Genomic DNA, 25,079 nt, shown 5'->3' with positions numbered 1-25,079 from the left:
CTCTGACAACTAAGTGAACCATAGAAAAGTTTGTTTTTTTTAAATTTCATTCATTCTTTTTCGGCTCGTACCCTCCATTTTTGCTACTTCTTGAATGAAAAATATTTGTTAAATTTACAATTTTATTTCAAAGTAAGTGCTTGGTCGTAGAAAATAGTTATTTGTACAACAAGAGATCAAAGTTTGATATTTCTTCGAGTGCTTATTTTGAGTCCCGTGCAAGCGAAAGATTCTATACTAGATTCACGAGCGTAGCGAGTGAATCTAATTTAGAATCTTGAGCGTAGTAAGGGACTCAAAAGTGCACGTAATGTAAATAACTTTGATCTCGTGTAGTTCACAAAACTCTTCACCTCAGCAGTGAGAACATATTAGAGAACCCGAAAAATGTATTCCTTCTTCATCACTTACCTCTATTCACTCATGTTTTCTTAAGATATACCAACAATTAAGTTATCACCTCAGCAGCTCGAACAAGGGTACTTTGCTACTTAAAAACAGTGAGCAAAATGCGATTTTGCTCACTGTTTTTAAGTACCAAAGCACCCTTGTTCGAGCTGCTGAGGTGAAAAATATATTATGCAAGGTTGTTTAACTGAGTCAAAAGATACTCGTGGCGTCTTTAATAACAATTTTCGGCTTCGCCTCAAATTGTTACTCATGCCACTCGCCTTTTTTTGACCTCTCTTAAACAACGGTTGCATAAAATACTATATTGTTATGGTATATATGTGATATTTTATTTTATAATTGTATTTAAATGGCTTTTGTCTATATTAGCAAATATAGAACTGAATACCTACTGAATAACAGTAGCTACTTAAACATGTTTAAAATAAATGAACGCAAGCTGACACGGAAACAAACCAGTAGGGCTAAGAAGGCCGGCTCTTTATCATTTGTCACCATGGCTGTCTCTTTCGCACTTACATATTTGCTAGAACGTGACAGCCATGGTGATAAATGATAAAAAGCCGGCCATCTTAGCCCTACTGCTTGTTTTCTCTACTTGATTCAAAATGAGAGCACTTGAGGTAATCAACCCTCCGATCAACACGGGCTTCCGACAGGTCGGAAGGGATAGGCCCAAGCGATATCTTGACATTCAAATCATTCTGCCATTTTTCGCGTGGGGGAACTTGCACACAGTCGCACTTCTCACACACTTACATACCAAATCCAATCTGTAATGACGACACAAATACATAGAAAATGACACCCTACACAGACAAATCTTGCACACCTCGATCTGTTTTTGTGTACGGACGAATCACAAGTGTCACAACACGCACACTAACACATTTTCGTCAAAGAATTTTATTGTTTTCTGAGAGATGAGAAGTCGGATTTGTCGCTCGACCGATCCGCAATTTGTACTGGGCGAGCAAAATCGATAAATCCAGCAATTACATGAGAGTAAAATATAATAATTGTGTTTAAATATAATTAAACGTATGAAATGTAAAAAAAAAATTACATGTGAAATGTAACACCTTCTTTTTGTAAATTTGATGTCCCCGACCTCTTTTTACAACAAAAAACCGAGCAATTAGGAATTTTTTCTGCTGCTGTGTTCACTCGCGCGTCTGGACTCGGTCTAGTTAAAAATCCGAGCGCAACTAGTTTTATTACCCGCGCTAGATCAGTTGATCTTGTACCTAGGCAGAGGGGAAATAGTGAGAATGCCGCATCCCTTCCGTGTTGATCGAAGAATCAACCAGTTCACAAATGGAAGTATGTAAGGCATGCAAGCAATGTCACTTATGGTCGACATCGATGATAAACAAATACCCATCTTGTTACAATGGATTAAGGTGCAATTCTGAACAAAACACTGAATGATGCATTCAAGCAGTGGGTTGAGGTTGAGGTAGATATAGATGGCATTGTGAATTTTATTGCAATTCATTGAACCTATTACGATTTCCTTCCAATTAGAACTGGTTTAACAGCCCTTGTGTGGTCGAGTCTCTACTGTACTCACTGTTCTGGATATGTATTTTTCCACACAACTGACATTTATTCTGTTTTCTACACCCTGATATAAGCCAAAAGCCAATGATTTTCTAAAATGGGCTACGGGCTACGGGTCCTTAATTTTTGGGAACATACTGCCGTATTCGAACTTCAAGATATTCACAAGAGACGACACGTAAGTATTAGATCCATTCTAGATACGTTATAGTTTAGATTTCAACTAGTTCTCTTTTGCAGCTCAATTCGGGCAACCAATGTCACTTTTACGTTAGATGGAATTAGATATCTATTAGATGTGAATTGGATCTCTAAGTCATATCTTGTGGAAATCGTTCAAGAGTGTCTCCAGAATCGCGGAAATGTCAAATTTGACAGGTTAGATCCTAAAAATATCGTTATCGTATCTTGGTGATGTCTAAAAGATATCTTGTAGATATCTATTTCAAAATCAGAATCGGGCCCATAGTCGCAAACAGTGTAATCATTATTGACATTTACTGCGTAGGTATTTAATAAATTGACGCTTGCCAACTTACCGGCCTACAATCTAATTAATTCATTAATCACGTTTTTTAAAACTCCAATCACAAATTCCAATAAAGGTCAGGACTACCATTGCCAATAATATTACCATGTATTTCCTTATTTTTTTCTGACCTTGTTTATTCGTTTTTCGTTAGCATCAGTTACTAACATGATTTTCTATCATATTTTTCCTGATGTCAGCCGGAAAACTGTTGCCCATCAGAGCATCAATACAGTACTTTACCGTCCCGGTGATTTTTGCATCAATCAGTGCACCTTTGTTATGCTCCGACATCTAATAACACAGAATGATACGGGAAAAACCCGATAGTACAAACACGTGCAGTTCGCGGAGATGATCTGTGGTAAACATGTTATTATTGACTGATTGTAAATCTTATTGATACGACATAAGTAGGGAATGTAATCTCGATCTCGCAATTTCGAGATCTCGCGAGATCTCGCACGAATTTGCGAGATTGGATTGGAATGGAACAGCTTTAGATATGATGTCATCGTACATGAAAGAACGTAGTCAAATCGTGCAGGTTGGATCAAGCAAATCGGAATTTAAAAACAATGATGTCGGAATACCACAGGGTTCGATTCTGGGCCCTGTGTTATTCCTGATATACGTAAACGATCTACCATCAAATCTTCCAGACTATGCACAAGTATTTGCTGACGACACTCACGTGGGAGAGAGGCACGCGAAAGTCGACTTAATGGAGGAAGAGCTGATACAAATCCAACGTAGCCTACAGAACTGGTTCCAGGCAAACGGGATAGTACTGAATACCGACAAGACCATAAATGTTAAATATAGAACAAATTCTCGAATAGACAAAAATCCACCTACTCTTAAGTATCAAGATTGCAATAAGTTTTTAGGATATATAATAGATAATAAATTAACACATAAAGATCACATACAGAAACTTTGTAGCAAACTCTCTTCGGCAAATTTTGTGTTACTTAAGCTCAAACCTCTAATAAATTCAGGAAATTTAATGATGGTCTACTATGGGTATATTCAATCCTTACTAAATTACGCAATAACTATATGGGGAAATGCATCGGATATTCAAAAAGTACTAGTACTACAGAAGCGTTCTATGAGGATCATGAGCGGTGTCAACCGACGGGACTCAGCCAAACCTCTCTTTGGAAAACTAGGCATAATGACGGTAATCTCGTTATTTATCTATAATTCCTTGCTAGAAATTCACAAACAAGCGGATTCTCTTCTAAAATTATCTGACATACACAATTATAATACGCGATCCAGGCACAAATTGCTTTTACCAAAGGTGTGGCTTAAAAAATGTCAAAAACAGGGCGTTTACTTAAAGATCAAAATGTTCAATAAACTGCCATTAGAAATAACTAACTTGCCAATAAATAGTTTTAAAAATAAAATATCTAATTATTTCAGGAAGCATGCCTTCTACTCTGTGACCGAATATTTAAACTGCAATATTGACATGAATAACTTTGCATAATGTTAAATAGGCTAGTGAAGGGAAATTTTATAATTATTTTGATTGACAACAATTACTTTTAATTCATTTCTATTATACAATGTATTGTACTTATTTTAAGTATTCGATTGCCTGTAACGACATACCATGTAATGCACATATTACTTTATGGTGAATAAATGAAAATGAAAATGAAATGAAATGATTCAATCTCGTTGATAGGGAATTTCGATTTATGTAATCTTGGTCGAGATCTCGATTAAAATTTTGAGTAATTTTTTTACCTTAGATTCATGTTGTTCAGGCAGTACTATTGCGTGTAGCCAGCTTTAGCCGACGATAATAGCACTGTGGCGCACTCTGTGCGGAATATATGCGAAATAATGAGCGAGCGTTTTCTGCTGTTGGCCTTTTTACAACAAACAGGTGCCGCTTGGCCGACAATACCTTAAGCACCCTGTGTTTTTTACGAAATCATTTTCAAAATGCATAGTGAAATAAAATGCTGATTTTCCAAGTCAAACACGTTACAATTATGTATAATTAAAAATAATAATTACCACTTTTTCTTACTAACATGGTTACATGGTTATGGTGTGTTATTAATAATAAATTTCATTTCATTTCATTTCATTACATGCTACTTAGAGCTAAATAAGACTTATCTTGGTTTAATAAAAGTAGTTTTTTTGTTAAATGTTGATTAAATTTGTTGTTTTTATTTTCAATACATAACATGGTGTACCCTAAATAAGTCGTGTTTACAGAAATCTTAGTTTTTTGACCAGATTAGGACATTTTTAATTACTTTGTATAATCTCGATCTCGTCGAGATTAATCTCGATCTCGAAAGTCTGACGGTCGAGATCTCGAAACACCCTAGACATAAGGGTTATCGATGATTGGTTCAGAGTTACTATTATAAATTATATTATTATTATATGTATGGTCGGCAAGGTCGTAAATCTGTCGCCGCGGACATATTTTAAAGGCAGTCCATATTTTTGGTATTCGGCCGTGGCCGATTTGGCTTAAAGTGATAATGTTAGTCGGTTATCATGTTTTGGATTAAGTAATAGAAAGTTGAAATCACATAATATTACCTATTAGTCTATAGTGTGCCAATAGACATAATGTAACGAAGTCGGTAAATAAGGCAACAATAAGATTAATTTTTTTGATTGCACAAATGAGATCAAAATTTGCACGATTACTCGTATTACTACTATTTTTATTTATACCAACGGTCAAGTAATTATGTGGCCTAATGGCGGCCCTATAGTCAAAAAACATAATTGTAAATCGCATAATTTTACGTCAATACCAATCAATATATTTATTTATTTATTTTAATCTTTATTGCACAATACATGAAGGTACAAATGGCGGACTTAATGCCTTAAGACATTCCACCAATGGGTCACCAGTCAACCAATGGGTCAAACCAGAAAGATGAAGAAGGTGCTTTTTATAGTAAATAAATATAGTCAATAAATGATGTCAAAAACTTAATGAATCTCCCTATAATCGTCTTACATCAATAAAAAGACAGAAAGCCCCAGAAAGCAGGTACTCTTTGTACTTTCGTACCTACATTTTAAACAGTCTAAATGGTGATAATGGAGTGTTAACAAAATAAGCTGCCAGAATTCGGTCCAACGATCATTCCATTGAACACGGAATGTTGCTCTTAATTAAACTTTTACTTTAGATCTCGTTTTCGAAGGTCGTTTCTTTACGCTCTTTAAGGGCGTTTTTAGGGTTCCGTAGCCAAATGGCAAAAAACGGAACCCTTATAGATTCGTCATGTCTGTCTGTCTGTCTGTCTGTCCGTCTGTCTGTCCGTCTGTCTGTCCGTCCGTATGTCACAGCCACTTTTCTCCGAAACTATAAGAACTATACTGTTGAAACTTGGTAAGTAGATGTATTCTGTGAACCGCATTAAGATTTTCACACAAAAATAGAAAAAAAACAATAAATTTTTGGGGTTCCCCATACTTCGAACTGAAACTCAAAATTTTTTTTTTCATCAAACCCATACGTGTGGGGTATCTATGGATAGGTCTTCAAAAATGATATTGAGGTTTCTAATATCATTTTTTTCTAAACTGAATAGTTTGCGCGAGAGACACTTCCAAAGTGGTAAAATGTGTGTCCCCCCCCCCCCTGTAACTTCTAAAATAAGAGAATGATAAAACAAAAAAAAATATATGATGTACATTACCATGTAAACTTCCACCGAAAATTGGTTTGAACGAGATCTAGCAAGTAGTTTTTTTTTAATACGTCATAAATCGCCTAAATACGGAACCCTTCATGGGCGAGTCCGACTCGCACTTGGCCGCTTTTTTGTTGTTGTACCAAACACTTTTTTTCAAATTTGGGTTTTTTATGTTATTTCTACTCAGAATCACGAGCTCTTTCTATCCTAATAGGAGAAAAAAAGTGTCCTAAGGTTTTTATTTCCATTCCGTCACCATTTTTCATAGACTTTGTATGGTGGTCGCCAGAGATGCGATTTATTTGAAATACTTCTATTTAAAATGCAAATACAAAATGCAAAATACCTATTTTGTATTTTGCATTTAAATGCATTTTAGTAAAAAACATTTTGTATTTTAATTGAAATACTTTTCGAGATGTATTTTGCATTTTTAATATTCATTTCAAAATGCAAAATACTTTGTGATTAAGTTTAGCCAACATTACCAGTCAAACAAAATGAAATGAACGAATGACGCTTGTATTGCCGAATTTGACCGATAGAGGCGCCTGCTAGCCAACCAGTCCAGTTGTTATTAATAAAAGAAAAGTGTAATAATAATAAAATAAGAACTAGATGTACAATCAACCGAAATAAATGGCCACAGAATTCACAAAATGGAGCCAATGGCTCTCTTTTAGTTAGTCTAGTTTTTTACATTATTATTCTTCTTCTTCCTCGCGTTATCCCGGCTTTTTTGCCACGGCTCATGGGAGCCTGGGGTCCGCTTGACAACTAATGCCATGATTTGATGTAGGCACTAGTTTTTACGAAAGCGACTGCCATCTGACCTTCCAACCCAGAGGGGAAACTAGGCCTTATTGGGATTAGTCCGGTTTCCTCACGATGTTTTCCTTCACCGAAAAGCAACTGGTAAATATCAAATGATATTTCGTACATAAGTTCCGAAAAACTCATTGGTACGAGCCGGGGTTTGAACCCGCGACCTCCGGATTGAAAGTCGCACGCTCTTACCGCTAGGCCACCAGCGCTTTTTAAGTGAGTATTATTATCTTTATTTATCTTTTGTCTTAAGTTAGGCTTTTTTTACAATATGGATATATAAAATTAAAATATAAAAACAATATAAAAAATATTATAAACACATTATAAAAAAAAACATAACCTAGGGTGCCGCCAGCAGCGGGGCAAGGCCCAAGCTACCGGTGGTCAGGGCCGCAGAGAGAGGAACCGGCGGACTCTCCGCGCCGTGTCCAAGATCACCGCCTTCTGCATCTGGCCCTTGATCCAACCACCTAGCGAGAGTCTCTCAAGATGTTGGTCGAGACTCTTCGCTATTAGACCGTTCACTGAAACGACTATCGGGACAATGATCGTCGAATCAACATCCCACATGGCGGTTATCTCGTGAGCCAAGTCTAGGTACTTACTGGACTTGTCCTTCTCGGCCTTCACGAGATTCTCATCATGGGGGATGGTGATGTCAACGAGCACGGCCCGGCGGCGTTGCGATCGATCTACTATCACAATGTCAGCCTTATTGAGTATTATTATTATTAATAACATAACATAATTTATTGATACGCGTACTGATAAATATGTATGACCAAAATGTCATGCATAAGGTGCCATGTTATTAGAAGTTTTTGTTCGGCTCGGCATTGTGTCTCTATTTCTCATGATAAATACCTAAAATAAATAAAAATATCTGAGATTTGGTCAAAAGGTATTTTATTTTGAAAAAGTATTTTGAAAATACCTATTTTGCATTTAGCATTTCAAATACAAAACGCAAAACTATTTGGTATTTTGCATTTAAAATAGTAAATCTGAAAAGTATTTTGCATTTTGTATTTAAATGCTTTTTTAAAACCATTTTGTACATCTCTGGTGGTCGCGTAATGGAAAGATCGAAAAATGTATGGAAATTTTGGGACACTTTTTTCTCCTATTTGGATAGAAAGAGCTCGTGATTTTGAGTAGAAATAACATAAAAAATCCCAAATTTGAAAAAACAAAGTTTGGGGCAACAAAAAAAAAACGCCCTTAAGTGTCTTATCTTAAATTCATTCAATAAATTCGGCGTGACGATTTGGACCTTTTTTATCGTCCTTGGTGAATTCAAAATAAAGTGTTATGAAACTTATAAATAGTATATAATTTTATCTCTGTCTGGGTCACTGGTAAAGTGCCAAAACAAACAAAATCCGTTAAAATAAAAAATCGGAAATATTTATTCTGGAACACTTTTAGGTACAGAAATTTACAAACTTATAACTAGGTAAATATAAAAATTAAGGGTATTATATGCTATTAGGCCATAGGTACCCGGCTAAATATGCCCAGCACGCTGTTGGCGTTTCCTCTTTGGACGGCTAGCGAAATATGCTGGATAAATAAAAAATAAACTTTTTAAAATAATATATACATATAAACTGTGTGTGTGTAGGTACAGATCTATAAGTTATCTAGCTTAATACTCATAGGCACCTACTTTTTCACTAGTGATTTCCTTACGCAAGCGAAAATAAAATCTTAACAAATCTTATCGTAAACTAATTTGAATTATCCCCTCATCTACTCGGAGGTTAGCTGGAAGAGATCCCTTATAGGGATAAGTTCGCATTGGTACCTTTATTTCTGTAAATTGTATGTAAATCTGTTTTGTGTAGGTACAATAAAGTGATGACTACTTAGTACTAGTAGTTACTTAGTACTACTACGACTAATAAAAACTTTCAGTTATTCCAGTGATGGCTAAAGTGATTTGTATGATTGCTACTAAATACCTACGCTATATTTAGAAAGTAAGGGAAAATTCTCACACTCTCTGTGTTTGCCACTTTAAGTGGTACACATTCACCACAATCTCGTCTTAAGTGCTTAAAGATGCTAAAAGTAATGACTCTAACGGGTGCATTCAGTTCACCAATAAAAGTCTTTTTACAATGTCCGTTTTTTGTAGCCAATTTCCAGCCTCATATCGTTAAAGTAATGTTATTAGAAATGCTACTCAAATATTTATCACTTCGTGATGATAGTTGGAATTTTAAATTATGAGTTCCGCGAATGACGAATAAAGAATGAATAACAGTTACCTGGCGAGGTCGATAGCTGGCTGCAGCACTTGGCTCCAAGGCAACCCACCATACCGCGCATGCAGCTGCGCCAGCGCTACCAGTAGCCGCGGTACGCTCCCCTGGTTCGGTCCCTTCACTATTAGTCCAGATAAAGAATTAATAGGGACAACAGTTACCTGGCGAGGTCGATAGCTGGCTGCAGCACTTGGCTCCAAGGCAACGCACCATACCGCGCATGCAGCTGCGCCAGCGCTACCAGTAGCTGCGGTACGCTCCCCTGGTTCGGTCCCTTCACTATTAGTCCCGATAAAGAATTAATAGGGACAACAGTTACCTGGCGAGGTCGATAGCTGGCTGCAGCACTTGGCTCCAAGGCAACCCACCATACCGCGCATGCAGCTGCGCCAGCGCTACCAGTAGCCGCGGTACGCTCCCCTGGTTCGGTCCCTTCACTATTAGTCCCGATAAAGAATTAATAGGGACAACAGTTACCTGGCGAGGTCGATAGCTGGCTGCAGCACTTGGCTCCAAGGCAACGCACCATACCGCGCATGCAGCTGCGCCAGCGCTACCAGTAGCCGCGGTACGCTCCCCTGGTTCGGTCCCTTCACTATTAGTCCAGATAAAGAATTAATAGGGACAACAGTTACCTGGCGAGGTCGATAGCTGGCTGCAGCACTTGGCTCCAAGGCAACGCACCATACCGCGCATGCAGCTGCGCCAGCGCTGCCAGTAGCCGCGGCACGCCCCCCTGGTTCGGTCCTCCCCACTCCATGAGCGTGGGGCCTTCATCGCGCGCGGTGCGGTTGCGGTACTCCCAGTAGAGGAGGCTTCCGCTCCTGAGGAAGATGACTTGGTTTGTAAAAGGACATTAATTAAGAGCAACCAGTTGCTCCTAACCGTCTGTCATCGTAAAAAATGTTCGCTTTATGTGACTGCTACAATGAAAGGAATATCTATGAGTGTTGGTTTATAAAACGAGCGAACGAAACGAGTTGACACGTTAGATGGGGCCGTGTCCGGGCCGGAGCTTCCGGAGCTTCGTTTTCTATGGAAAGCAAGAGTAATAGAGTTAGATCAATTAGTTAGACCAAGATAAGTCTGTAAGTAGGCTCTCAATTTCATTGCAGCGTAGGTACTACTAAATTCATCTATTCTGCTATGTATTTCCCAAAAATATTGTGGGTGACTGTGGGACTGAACTATGTGACTGTCAGAGGCTGGAGATATGATGATATCAGTCAGTTGAACGATGACATTGAATCGTTTTTCCAGTGTTACATATGTGCTCATAACAGTATGAGTCACACTCAGGAGGCTGATTATGTTTTAAAAAAATTGATAAGGTGCACCGATATTAGTGCGAGCGACATGTTCTATGAGACTCGTGATTGCATTTCGTAATTTTCGTATTTCAGATTAAAACAAATTGTTATTATTTTGAACAGGTTTTGATACTAACTAAAAAAATCCGTTCCGGGTCGAATCCTGCTGTCCCTTTCTAATATGGCAATATCCCTTCTGGCTAATTAGGGTTGTCAAAATTCAAGTAATAATCATATCATAAGCGATTGTCACGTTGGCTACGCGGCCTGATTGGTGACACTAGGTTCAAAGGCGGCCGCAGATTCAAGGTCGTGTCAAAATAGAATCGTCGAATCGGCCTCGGTATTTTAATAGGTAACAAATTATGTTTAACGGCGATTTTATGGCGTGACGTCACAGTACGGCCAACGGACATTCGTGGACGGGATAATAACAATAAATTATAATTAACGACAATTATCCTCTCTTTAAACACTCGGTACATACGTGATGTGTTGATATAATTTATTTATTTATTTTCTTTTCTTTTCAAACAATTAATATGTGACTAGATAGATAGAGGCTGTTCAGAAAGAGAAGAGTCGTGGAATGTATTGGGCCCCATACATTCCACGACTCTTCTCTTTCCGGACAGACTCTACGTGGTGCGCATAATTAAGGTGCTGCAGCAGTAATGCAGCGCGACATTACCGCCGGCTTGACGGATTCTTGACCATAAAATGATACAAAAAATTTGCTAATTTGATTGGTGTGTATATTGTAGGTATCGAAAAATGATGGGAACTGCATTCAATCAAATGCGTCTGGCATGGTCATGGTAATGATGGTAAGGTGACATTGCCCGGACCTGTTTTGAGCTCCATAATTATATTGTTTTCCATCTGGTGATTGCGAAGACTGGTAGGTATTTAGGCATGATTGGCAATGATAACAAATGATGAAACGTATGAATATAATAGAAATATGTGTAATAATCGTAAGGTTGGCTTATAAGAGGTTTGTTGTTCTTGAGGAGATATTTGCCTGACCCTTTTTATGTGATAGTCAGCAAACGAGCAGACGAATCTCTTGATGGGAAGAGGTCACAGTCACCCATGGAAGAATGGAGAGTCGCCTGTGTCGCAGTGAACACGCCTCTATTGTCAAGGCGCTAGAGCGCGTGTTCAGATATTTTAGAGCACCTCTGCCACACCAATATATCTGATGGCAACTGGACATAAGCAACATCGGAGGAGCCAATGTATATGCTTGAGGACCCTGAATACCCGCTTTTTAGGGTTCCGTACCCAAAGGGTAAAAACGGGACCGCTGTCCGTCCGTCCGTCCGTCCGTCCGTCCGTCTGTCACCAGGCTGTATCTCACGAACCGTGATAGCAAGACAGTTGAAATTTTCACAGATGATGTATTTCTGTTGCCGCTATAACAACAAATACTAAAAACAGAATAACTTAAAGATTTAAGTGGGGCTCCCATACAACAAACGTGATTTTTGACCGAAGTTAAGCAACGTCGGGCGGGGTCAGTACTTGGATGGGTGACCGTTTTTTTGCTTGTTTTGCTCTATTTTTAGTTGATGGTGCGGAACCCTCCGTGCGCGAGTCCGACTCGCACTTGGCCGGTTTTTTGAAACACCCCATGTCGTAGCGCAAAGAAAATACCTCAGAGAGATGCCGGCTTATTCTTGGTGTGCCATGTATCTACAATGTGAGAATTATCGTGTGGAGCCACCGCACGGGTGATAAAATAAGTGAGACGAAATTTTTTACTTCGTTTTTGCTAGAAAAAGTTGTAATTAGATCGATTGTCAGATTGATTCGCGGACACCACCTGCCTAAACCATTAGGTTAGGTTAGTTTTAAGTAATAAAAACTCACTAACGACCGTGTTGATCGTTACTTATGACACCGCCAGTCCGTTAACAATGACAGTTATTACAATACACGGATCTGACTCATGGCCGCCGATAAATCTTGTCGGCGCGGCGGTAGGTGTAAGATAGCTTTCATCATTATTGCCGTCAGGACTAATTGCCTGTCAGCTGTTCGTAAACAATTTCTATCGGTTTGTCTCAAGTTTAGTTTGACTATACATCGATTTTTAAAACCTATATGAGCGTAAGCGAACTCGGCGCCGCGCCGTCGATTGGACAGAAACGTCTTTGGACAGAACGGTCTACATTAGAATATAATAGAATCGAAATAATTTTATTCCTGAGCACATTAGACTATACAACAACATCATATTTCCGGTGTATTCCCATTTGTCCCCGCCGGTATAATTGCATTCATGTAAATCATTCCTATCTTCGTCTAATGTATGATGGCGTTCACGCCACACGGTGGGCTGGATGACTCGAAAAGAGGACATTCGTATTTTTTTTAGAAAATCATTTTTTGTAGAATGCTATCCGATAGAGAATTATATAAGGAACAATAAATGTGGTATACATTTTTTCGAAATAAGGCATATTGATAGCAGAAAATTTCGTTTATGTCTTTTTTGGGATTCCACATTATTTTTCGATAGTTTAATTCTATAATAATAATAAAAAGTTACACATGCGACGTTTTATTGCCATTTTTTTTGGGAAAGAGTTGATTTTGGTTCATATTTGTTGTTAATAGTTATTACTTATGATTTTTTTCATAACTTAATAAACGTTACATCCATTATGTGTTATTATCATTTTTACTTTTAACTATCGAAAAATAATGTGGAATCCCAAAAAAGACATAAACGAAAAAATCAAAAATGTGTGGACTTTTTACTGGACTAAAAAAAACCAGCACCTTTATAAAAAAATCTGCTTATCGTTTCCTACTCTATAAAAGTAGAAAAACAAAGTCTTGAAAGGTAGAAGACGGGACCTCTAATAGTTTCTGAGAAACAAGATACCTATTTTTGGGTCCCATACAAAAAAAACAGACTTTATTTTTTTCTGCTGTCAATATGCCTTATTTCGAAAAAATGTATACCACATTTATTGTTCCTTATATAATTCTCTATCGGATAGCATTTTTCAAAAAATGATTTTCTGAAAAAAGTGCGAATGTCCTCTTTTCGAGCCATCCAGCCCACCGTGCGCCGGGCAAGGACAAATAGGAATATATACATCATATTTCCTTACATTGATTAGAACTTGTGAAATTGAGCGACAACGAGCAAAGCGAGGAGGAACGTGTTACACTTGAACCTAAAGATTTTCTTTGAAATTTGTATTTGCTGTTATACCTGTTTATCATTTGCCGCTACTTTTAAATGCCCTTTAGCTTCGTAGATGCTATGAATAATTGTCGCTAGGTACCTCAAATCGAACTTTACTCGAATGCTGGTCAACCCTTGCTTGTAGACTTTGATTTTATTTGTGAATAGTAGCCCTGATTACGCTTCTTGTAATTGTCATTGTCTTTTTATTTATTATATTTGCCCGGGGCCTTTGATATAAAAAAGTTTTCTTTGTACGGAGCACAAAACTACCTATACTATGTTTGTTCCACCAGAATTCAGTTAAATGTTAATTGTTAGAAGACTTACTGGATTCTCTCACCGATCATTTACAATTTAAATCTCAAATTCGATTTTCACGAAATGAATAAAAAAAGGCAAGGTTATAAAACAAACGAAATAACATAGTGACGAAAGAAAACTAGGGTGACTGCTATAGGTACCTAGTTCTTTATTATCCACTACATAAGTAACATAGTAATTGGCTGCTCTTAACAATAAGATTTCAATTGGCTTATTGTTTCTTTCTGATTTGTTAGGAAAGGCCAATTAAGTACTATGTCGTGACCAATAACTATAGCAGTCACCCTATATACCTACAGTCAGCAGCAGAAGTTGTTAAGCGGGCCAGGTGTTCAAAACGATCTTTGACGTGACTTTATTGTTAAGAGAATAAGAGCGTGTCAAGGTAATTTTGCACACCTCGCCCGCTTAGCAACTTCTGCTGCTGACTGTATCTACATCTGCGAAATATAAATCATCATTATTACATCACCACTACGCATGGTTTACGGTTTTACGCTGAAAACAGTTACAATCGCACCGTGAAATTCACATTACTAGTAAATGTGCACTAAAATAGCATTTCATATGCATTGCAGTGATTTATCATTCAAAACAGCCACGCGTTTAATTCATACCCATACCATACCCGATTTTATAGAGGTCATGGTCGCGATAAGAAACGCAGCGCAGTCAGTTGTTTTCTTGTGTTTAATGCATCATGTACGCAAGCGGCGCGTATCAACATCATAAATGTACCGCCTTATTACAAAGGAGCAAGGTTTAAAGTAAATAGTAAATCTTTGACGTCTGTACTACACATGCGCATGCGTTGTTTACAAACCGTTATCTGATCGTATGACGCAGTTAGTGCGTCCGGTGCAATAGTTATTTACGATTTAGTTTAGATACGATTTATAGCATTGTCAGCCAGTATATATGTAAACTTTGTTTTTGTAGTAAGTGTGGCCTATTCTTAGATATTAAATATAGGTACCCATAGGCAACCCTAAGGTTGCCATACGTCCCGGTTCGCCGGGACATGTCCCGGTTTGAAGCACGGTGTCCCGGCGTCCCGGCCTATAAGGAAATTGTCCCGGTTTAAAAATCATAATTATTTAGTAGGGGGCTGGACTTGGTGAATAATAATATACCTACATTTCTACGTTTCATATGGCCAACATTAAAAAAAAATTATTGTACCTACTTTTACCTAATGTCCAATATCAGTTTCTCAGACACACAATCATTAGATGATTATGTAAATTATGTTATTTTATAGCTTTTAAAGTCTGTAATGTAGAGCTCGAATTTCACTCCCGAGGGCCTAAAACCTCATTAATGGAACTTCGGCCCTCCGAGTAACTCTTGTACCATGACACATATTATTCTTGAGTAACATTTGACGGTTGGTTCGTGTTAGAGCGCTGCTTTCTTACAGCTCGACCTTCGGCGTCACTTAATTTTTAACAAATATAAACATTTGTTTCAGAAGCTTGGCATTTGCCTCGCGTGAAAGCTCACCGCGCTGGTTATAAGTACGCTTCGGGCTTATTAAGTAATGTGGAGATTTCTGAGCTCGACCTTCAGCCTCACTTTTTACCTAAATTTTTGGTTCAGACTTCCAAATCTCCTCTTCTTCAGCTTAGCCTTTGACCTCGCTGCGCCAAGCTCGGCCTGCGGTCTCGGACATTGGTTGGCGTCTATGCTCTAGCTGAGCTTATCCTGAAGCACGACCCCAACCTCGCATGAAAGCTCGCCTCACTGGGGAACTTCGGATTTTTAGGCCCGGTCTGGCCTTTTTAACACGCTTTCACAATTTTGTCACAAAAAATTTCGCGCTCGCTGCGCTCGCGTTTTTTGCTGGTTGACCCTGTGAATCTACATGATAGCTTGACTGGTCAATGAATAGTCATTTAAACACATGGAAAATTTATCTAAACTACTGTGCTAAAATTTTGAAAAAAAAACACAACATAGTTCTTTACCTATGACAGGAAAACCTATTAGAAATGTGCAGTCAAGCGTGAGTCGGACTTAATTACTTGGTTTTTGATGCTACCCCTACGCCTACGGGTTTTTTATAGACATTTCACTCACGTTTCACTTGAAAAAATTCATTGTTAAAAATTGTGTAATGTACGGAACCCTTAGAACGCGAGTCCGACTCGCACTTGGCCGGTTTTCTTTAAATGTCCCGGTCTGAGTCCCCACACATATGGCAACCCTACCATAGGTCAAAATGTCAAACCTACAACCATGAAGTTTTCAGCATACAGGGTGTTTTATTCAACCCTGAACCATATTGTCTTACTGAAAAACTTTTACCTACTCGAAATCACAAAAAAAGTGTTGTTTCATGTATTTCGGTTGATCCAATGCCGTGGTTTTCCCTAAAATAACCCAATAAGTTTTACTGTTTTTAATGCTGGTCCTATATAGGTACCTACCATCGCCCACACTGTTAACTGACTGTTCGTAAACCTTATTACAAAAGGCATAAGGTCCACCGATGGACAGTTAAGAGAGTTGCTGTTTGTACTGAGCTTTTATTAACTCAATCGGCACGTTAATTTTGGCCACAAGTAGGTACTTATTTGTACTGATAATTTAATAACAGTCGAATGTTATCGTTCTAAAACAGGCCCAAGGGGTGTACGCACCGGACAAAGATAACGAAGTAAACATGCTAATTCGACGAATAGAAACATGATAATTACTTACACGTGCTAGTGGCAAAATAAACATAATTTGCTATTTTTAGTATAAAAACGGAACAATTGTAAAAACCTTTTCTCGATTGCGGAAAATGTTTACGTTTTTCGAGTATCTATTGTATGTCTAATTCTTAGGATAAGTCGGGTTTTTAATTTGTTTCAATCCAAATACTGAGGAGAGGTCTGCGGGTCAAACATGAAAAACAAAATTTTGTTATGTGCCTCTCTATCGCTCTAGCATATTCGAGAGATAGAGAAATGGACAAAAAAAATCGATTTTCATTTTTGGAAGTAGGGCTTCTGTATGCTCTCTTAAGGCAACTAGGATTGTGGAATGTCCTTTTTTTCTTTTTTTTTAATTTTTGGGGCTAAAATCCGTTGGAATCGTTGCTGCAGCTCGCTATTAAATCTCTATTAAAACGTTTAGGTAGTTAGTTTGTCGCAAATTTTATTAAGGAAGTTGAATTCGGTATGCATTTATCAATAAGTACTACAGCAATAACGTCGCATCAATAGGCTCGTTAATGAATCGACCAAAACTCTGAACAAATATATGAATGATGCTATTAAGCTTAGAATAAATTTAAAAGTGGAAAAATTACTGTCTTGGGTGAGACTTAAAAACTATAAATACATATATATTTTGAATATGACTTGGAACTCCGGTAGCCGTTTAAGAAGTGTAACATTCTTACGGTAGATGTCGCTACGGTCCCCTTGACCCATAATATGGTGGAAAGATTTGCTGGCTATGGATGAGGTCTTGGTGGCTCAGATGGCAGAGCGCTGGAGTATCGATCCAGAGGCCGTGAGTTCAAGTCTCACCCAAGACAGTAATTTTTCCACTTTTAAATTTATTCTAAGCTTAAATATATGAATGGTTATTCAATTAAATTTTGAATGAGTTTTAAAAGATCGGTGTTTCCAAAATTTGCTATGCATGCCTTATATTATAATGCCTTCTAATGAATAGGTATTTTTTGTATTTACTAACCAATAAACAACTCGAGAAGCACAAAAAAGGCTGACGCTCGGTGATTATTATTTCAGTCTACAATTCTTGTCCCTTGCCACACCATTGCTTCAGAAGACCAGTATGAGACTGAGCTCTGAGTACGTATACTGTAGCGGATCTTGAGGTCGTATTTCCACTGGTTTGCCTTAACATGGAGCGCTGTCGATAGGAATGTCGTTAAAGTAAACGCTTGTTTCATTATTATTACGCAGATCTATTGTCTCCTATAGTTCGTTTTTTTAGCATTAGAAATAAGGTAAACAAGCTTGATGTGTCTTTTAATTGAAAAACACATTTTAAAAATAAGTTACGGCAAATATGTAACAATTATGAATCTACCATGAGGTCCCGACACTGGCGACACTAACTGGCGATGACAGCGTATCTATAGATATCCTATCCTGATCCTAAAAGGGTTCCGTTTTCATACTGACCTATGGAACCCTAAAAACAATGTGCCGAATACAATACAGAGACGTAATTTCCAGATTTCAACAATAACCGTAAGTATAATGTCTATCGTATTCGTCTCCGGTTCCTAACGTCACCAGCGCAGTTATGGTGGTCTTTCTTGTCTACCTGACAGCATGATAATAACACTACCCGTCTCTTTCAATCGCGTGGTGACAAAAAGTGACGCTCATTTTATCACGTGGGTAACGCCATCCACCATACGCATTCGTGTTGTTTTGTTTAACAAGTTATTTGTGTTTTTGCACTCATCGCGTACAACGTAAACAGTAGGCAAGTCAAGTAATAATGAACTTTATGTTAACGATGTAAGACTGAAAATTGTGTTAATATGGGAGATATATAAAGTGCAGTCATATCGTTATGGTAATCACTTTGATAGATGAAGGATAAAGGGACACTCGTAGTGGCGAATAATAAGGACAATACTAATTGCACGTAGTTTTCATTGCGCAGTAGTTCGCTAATGTTTTCCTGATGACAATGACCTTGGTAAAAAAAACCGGTCAAGTGCGACTCGGACTCGCGCACGGAGGGTTCCGCACCATCAACAAAAAATAGAGCAAAACAAGCAAAAAAACGGTCACCCATCCAAGTACTGACCCCGCCCGACGTTGCTTAACTTCGGTCAAAAATCACGTTTGTTGTATGGGAGCCCCACTTAAATCTTTATTTTATTCTGTTTTTAGTATTTTTTGTTATAGCGGCAACAGAAATACATCATCTGTGAAAATTTCAACTGTCTAGCTATGACAGTTCGTGAGATACAGCCTGGTGACAGACGGACGGACGGACGGACGGACGGACGGACGGACGGACGGACAGCGGAGTCTTAGTAATAGGGTCCCGTTTTTACCCTTTGGGTACGGAACCCTAAAAATTGCTTTTGTGATGATTATAATTACTTACTTACAAAAGTTATGTTATGATCGGTATTTATAGCTACGTACAAAAAAACACTCAGTAATGGACGTTTAATTTGGACAATATTTTGGCTTAGCCCCAGATATATTATGTTGCATACAACAATATGAAATATTTTTTTTCTGAGCTTGAAATTTTAGCGAATGTAACCGAGGCGAATCCAAATAAATATAGTTCTGGGATCAAGTTCAATATTATTATAATGGAAACAGCAAATATATCTTTATGAATATATTTTGATAATTATCTGAATAAACGTCAGAAGTGTAGGAAAGAAACCTGATAAGATACTGCAGTGCTCTACCAAATAATTTTATTTTAATATACCTAAATGCATTTAAACTGGCAAAGTAGTAAATAGGTACGTACTCTATGAGCAGAGTTTTATTTTGGTGTCGATTTTTTTTCGTTAGGTATACCCGGTACTTGAATAACAATTGGCTTTTTTGTAGAACTCTTTGTTCTGGGTGGAATAAATACGAAAAACCAATTTGAGAAAAAAATGTACCTACCTATGTAATTTTATCCGTTGGGTTACGAAGGCAGCATACGTTTTCGTAACTCAGTGGAAGTGTTTTTGGGACAAACGGTGTAATTATGCCCATTATGTTCAGAATAGGGAACTACTTATACACCAAATTTGATCGAAATCTGCAGTATCTGCACAAAAAATAAAAATCGGCACCTTTACTACTCCGCTCCGTAAACGTTGATTTCGCGCAAGTAGCGCCGTGCCTAGCGCAGCGGCTGCTTACGGTACTAACGAGATATATAGGCGTATAGCTGTTTTAGTGGTGCCGCTACTTACTACTAGATGGCGCTGTTATAAATGTGAACGTACAGCGCTTTAGGTAATGTTTACGAACTCTAAAAATATAATCCATGTGCTAGTTTTCTTGTAGGTATGTAGTCTTCGGGAGTGAGGAAAGCACTTTTGGACAAATCGCATTCTTATAAGGTTTGATTGGCGACTTCTATCAACGATTGCCATCTTGGCTAAGTCCCTATTGCCGGCTGAAGAGCAAGCCTCCATATGTTTACATACGCATCAATGCTAGTCCGGTGCGGCGCGAGTAACGCTAGGCATAATGCAGTAGCAGCAGCGGCGTCCATCGCTCGTCCGCCGGCTTTGAGAGCACCCGTGCCGGCTGAAGAGCAAGCCTCTGCTGCGCTTGACACGGACCCGTGGGGCACCACCTGTATACATCACACTGTGTGTTGACTTACGCATCAATGCTAGTGTGGTGAGGCGCCAGCAACGCTAGGCATAATGCAGTGGCAGCAGCTGCGTTCATCGCTCGTCCGCCGGCTTTAAGAGCACCCGTGCCGGCAGAAGAGCAAGCCTCTGCTGCGCTTGACACGGAGCCGTGGGGCACCACCTGTATACATCACACTGTGTTGACTTACGCATCAATGCTAGTGCGGTGAGGCGCCAGCAACGCTAGGCATAATGCAGTAGCAGCAGCGGCGTCCATCGCTCGTCCGCCGGCTTTGAGAGCGCCCGTGCCGGCTGAAGAGCAAGCCTCTGCTGCGCTTGACATGGAGCCGTGGAGCACCACCTATATACATCACACTGTGTGTTGACTTACGCATCAATGCTGGTGCGATGCGGCGCCAGCAACGCTAGGCATAATGCAGTGGCAGCAGCGGCGTTCATCGCTCGTCCGCCGGCTTTAAGAGCACCCGTGCCAGCAGAAGAGCAAGCCTCTGCTGCGCTTGACACGGAGCCGTGGGGCACCACCTGTATACATCACACTGTGTTGACTTACGCGTCAATGCTAGTGCGGTGTGGCGCGAGCAACGCTAGGCATAATGCAGCGGCAGCAGCGGCGTCCATCGCTCGTCCGCCGGCTTTGAGAGCACCCGTGCCGGCTGAAGAGCAAGCCTCTGCTGCGCTTGACACGGAGCCGTGGGGCACCACCTGTATACATTACAAAATTAGCAATGAGTCTATTATTATGATCCATGAACTAACTCAGTCACACGTCACACTAGAAATTTCAAATACCTACCTCAAAGCGGCGGAGAGAGCCGCGAAGCATCCGCTACTGGCACCTTTTAGTGGGATATTTTCATAATACCTACACGAGACAGTAAGAGTAAGGGAGATAGATAACAGATAATACTGCTGTGTGAAGATAGAGCTAGTGGATGGACAGTACCTGGTAGTCGCCATAATATATCTGCGTGAGCAGGGCTATAGTCACAGCCGCGGACAGAGCCGCGAAGCATCCAGCGATGAGGCGTGGCGTGCCGCAGCTGCCACCGCTACTGGCACCCGCTTTTAGTGGGATATCTTCGCGCAATTCCACCACACCTGAAATATTTAGAACGTATATTAGAGGCAAAGAATAAAAGTAAAAAGTCGGGCGATAAAGTCCCATATCCCGCTAGTCTCTAAACCAATGTAACGATGAAATTCAATGCCCGCTTTGTTTACTAACTTTTTCAGTTATTATTTACTTTGTCAACGATTTGCCGTTGATCGGCCTAGCGCATGTTTGCGAGCTCATGAAACCCTAGTAGGTAAAGTGGGCGGTTACAGTCAGCCTTACAAGTAGCAGGCTTAACGTTCCGAGCGGTAAATTGACTGTTACGCAACTTAATTTACGTAAGTTAGGGGAGAACATTTTGCACACAAGAGAGCATAATTTGATACAAACACTTGAATCATATCATATGACTATGTACTTATTGGTCAAAAGATTTAAAAACAACATTTTCTGAAAATAATTTGTTTATTTAGTTTATTACGAGCAGATTGATGTAAATAGGTAAAGTCTCACATTAAATCCCAAAACCGAATATTTCACCATCGGAAAGTAATTCCAGATTTGCAGGAGACAGCAATCAGTGAAACTAATTTGGATTCGGCGCGGTATGTTCCGGTTTCCTGTGGTAAATCATCGCGGTAAAATCGCGGGATATCGCGTATAGTGATGCGCGAGAGTATATTCCGCGGGCTTATTCCTCCAATATTCTCCAAGCAATGAAATACCTACGTAAAACATTAATATATATTTTTTAATGATTTTTCATTTAAAAACCATAGGTTGTACCTACCAATTAAAAATAATGATTTTAAGTTGTAAATTATACGACCAGAAGACTGGTTCATGAAAGATATGTAGCTTTAATAACTGTATGTATTTCAATGGAAACAAGAACTGGGGTTTGACCAAATATTTAGATTATTTTAGTTAAAATGTTTATTTATTTTTAACAAATATATTTTTTAAAGAAGAATAATTAATTAAACTTACATTACGAGTTACGACCTAGCCTAGCGCGTGAACGAGAGTTCGTAACTTTTACACAAAATTCAATGTCAATTTCTAATGAAAAGAGTTAAAAGAGACTTCCGCTAATATAACAAATAATTACATTATTTTTTTAAAGCTTATAACTAGTAATACTTATACTTAAAACTATTTCAAAGCAAACTAAAGAGTTTGTAGAATAGGTAGGTTTGAAAGCTAATTGGTATACCTACTTATCTCACAGAGTTTCAAATATTCCTAAGCACATTTCCGAGCGCATTTTCCACTCAGGAAATATTATAGTATGAATTATCTCAGATGAATTTTTCGGGCTCGAGCCCTAATCTCTTAAACAAAAGCCTTTGTTTATTTTAAGAGCGGTCTTTAGCACGTGCCAGTAGCAGTAACCATGTCGTTTAAAAAGCAACTATCGTGATAGTATTAAGGTTCAAATTTATGTGACAGCTCATTCTGAGAACAATCAGGGTGGTCTTTTCTTTGGAGATAACAAAAGGTGTTATCTCCAAATGGGTTGTTTCATGAATTTGAACCATATGAATAGAATGGTAAATTTGCTTTTTAAACGGGTTTGTTCCCGTTACTTATGTAGGGTCTATTAGCAGTAAACAGGTGTAAGCACTGCATAAAGGAAATAATACATTTTGTTTAATAGACTAGGGACCCGAGCCCGAAAAAATCATCTGAGATAATTCATACTATACCATCTGAGCAATATTCCCATGAAGGAACGTCACTAACTGCACGGATGTTTTGTGCAAGGCGTCGGTGTTTACATTATCGGAATGCGATGCGGGAAATGAGAGATTTTTATTAAGATAGTGGCCGGCGATGACGGAGTGGGATGGAGGGAGCTATCTGGCTAACGTTGAGGTTTTATAGCTGCTCTAAACTTAATATATCATATTGAGAAAATTACCTGATGGTGGCGTGGTGTCTGTTGCGTTCTGCATGCTGCTTCGACGCCTTATTCTGAAAAATGTGTGACAATCGTTTAATATTTGAGTAAGCATATTATGTCATGTAAACTTGCAGTCTCAATTATTGGAAAATTGTCATAATGGCGAAAATTTACCTAAGACCTATGGCACTTAAGACTATTGTGAGCTGGGGCTATTGTGGTGGTGTGGGTGATAATGATTCAGAGACTTAACTAAGTGCTTTTAATTTTTATATTTCTTAAGCTTATCGCGAGGTCTAGGTACAGCTAACAGAGCCACTAGTATCATAATTATAGTAAGGATATACCTAAAAAAAACTATGAATTCTCTTGTATGATTCAGTTCAGTTAAATAAGAACATGTACAATAGTAAACGGTTCCGTTCCGTTCTGCGCGTCTGTTGTATTAGTATGCGATTTAATTACCCGGTCTAATCGCGTTGGTTATTCAAGCTGGCTTTAATTGAATTCATCAGCCTCTGGTTCTGGCATCTGTGTTGTTCATCATCCTGTATATTGTATTTCTAGTGGGAGCAATGGGACTGTTGTTATTTTTTTTAATTACTTACATTTGATTTGTTCAGATATTTTGAAACTATCGAATTCGGTGAAAAGTATTACAATGGATACGACCTAACGTTCACTTGGTAGAGAAGGTAGTTTGTTGGTTGGACCAAAAATATGTAGACAATGTTTTTTACTGAGTTGCGGCATATTGTTGAATATTTTGAAAATAATACTTTTTATTTTAGTTAACCCTTAATTCGGCGACGTCCAAAATAATGGACATAAGGACATAACCTTTGACCCTCTTTTTGTATGTTTTCTTAACAGAATCATTGCTACTACATATGTAATAGGTACAGTAAGTAGCTTTGTCGCCTGAAGTAACGGGATTTATTTGCGTCAATCCGGTAGTTCTGATTTTAGTAGACTTGTTTTTGATGTTGGTGATATAGTGTCAAATTGTACTGGTAACCATGGTAACTCCAGGTTTAATCGGTTAACTCCGGGTTAGTGGAATGGTGCAAGTGGCGCTAAGGGGGGCGGTGCTAAATTGAAAAACAAAACAAATAGGTACTTCTGGGTCTCAGGAGGATTAAACACATTTTGAAATAACGGACTAGAAATGGTTTGCTCGTAGGTAGAGCTAATATTTATTTCATAAAAACAAATAAGTTAAAACTGATTAAGCCAAAACATTTATTAGAATCGTTTATTTGAACCTAAAACTAATAAAATAAATAAACTGTATTAAAAACAACAAATGGTCCAAAAAATGTGTTAGTTATTCTTGCTTATTAAAAACGCATTTCTGGTATGTTTTTCATTATCATTAAATGTTTCTAAAGTTTTTCATAAAAAAAGTTGACTTGTTTGGGAACACAGTTACATAATGTACATTTAATATTCCATAGCAATAAAAACAAGTAGGTACAATTTACATGTTTCCATGTAAAAATACCCTTTTTCATTGTTCCTTAGTGTGCTGTGTGTAAAAAGTCACTAACTGTTAAAGCAGCGATTTCTTTACCTGCTCTAACAGTACATTCCTAAACCGCAATCCACGCAGTTATTTCACATACAAAAACACTAAAACTTTGCACATTTATC

The 25,079-nt window shown here is 38.4% G+C and overlaps 2 protein-coding genes across 2 annotated transcripts in view; both read right to left on the bottom strand.

Annotated features, from left to right (window-relative positions):
• LOC134648208 (uncharacterized) overlaps window positions 1-9,831 on the bottom strand; it is a 32,477-nt gene extending 22,646 nt beyond the window's left edge. Inside the window, exons 1-2 of the mRNA XM_063502691.1 lie at window positions 9,780-9,831; window positions 9,464-9,581 (exon numbers count right to left, since the gene is read on the bottom strand). Of these exons, the coding sequence (XP_063358761.1) occupies window positions 9,464-9,581; window positions 9,780-9,831 (170 nt within the window). The remainder of the gene's footprint in view (window positions 1-9,463; window positions 9,582-9,779) is intronic.
• A 102-nt stretch (window positions 9,832-9,933) lies between these two features.
• LOC134647764 (glutathione hydrolase 7-like) lies at window positions 9,934-23,478 on the bottom strand. Its single transcript, XM_063502061.1, has 4 exons — window positions 23,445-23,478; window positions 21,410-21,564; window positions 21,017-21,168; window positions 9,934-10,126 (listed from the first exon to the last, which is right to left on the bottom strand). The coding sequence occupies exons 1-4, from the start codon at window positions 23,476-23,478 to the stop codon at window positions 9,934-9,936; spliced, it is 534 nt and encodes a 177-aa protein (XP_063358131.1).
• Window positions 23,479-25,079: the final 1,601 nt, after the last annotated feature.

This window comes from Cydia amplana, chromosome 5, assembly GCF_948474715.1.
Source record: "Cydia amplana chromosome 5, ilCydAmpl1.1, whole genome shotgun sequence".
In the NCBI taxonomy this organism is placed as follows: domain Eukaryota; kingdom Metazoa; phylum Arthropoda; class Insecta; order Lepidoptera; family Tortricidae; genus Cydia; species Cydia amplana.
This window is presented reverse-complemented; position numbering and strand designations above follow the sequence as displayed.

Coding starts and splice junctions, on each gene's coding strand:
- LOC134647764 (XM_063502061.1), bottom strand. CDS start 23,478: ATGCAGAACGCAACAGACACCACGCCACCATCAG. Junction 21,169..21,409: donor TATATTATGGCGACTACCAG/GTACTGTCCATC, acceptor TAATGTATACAG/GTGGTGCCCCACGGCTCCGT. Junction 10,127..21,016: donor CACCGCACTAGCATTGACGC/GTAAGTCAACAC, acceptor CATCTTCCTCAG/GAGCGGAAGCCTCCTCTACT.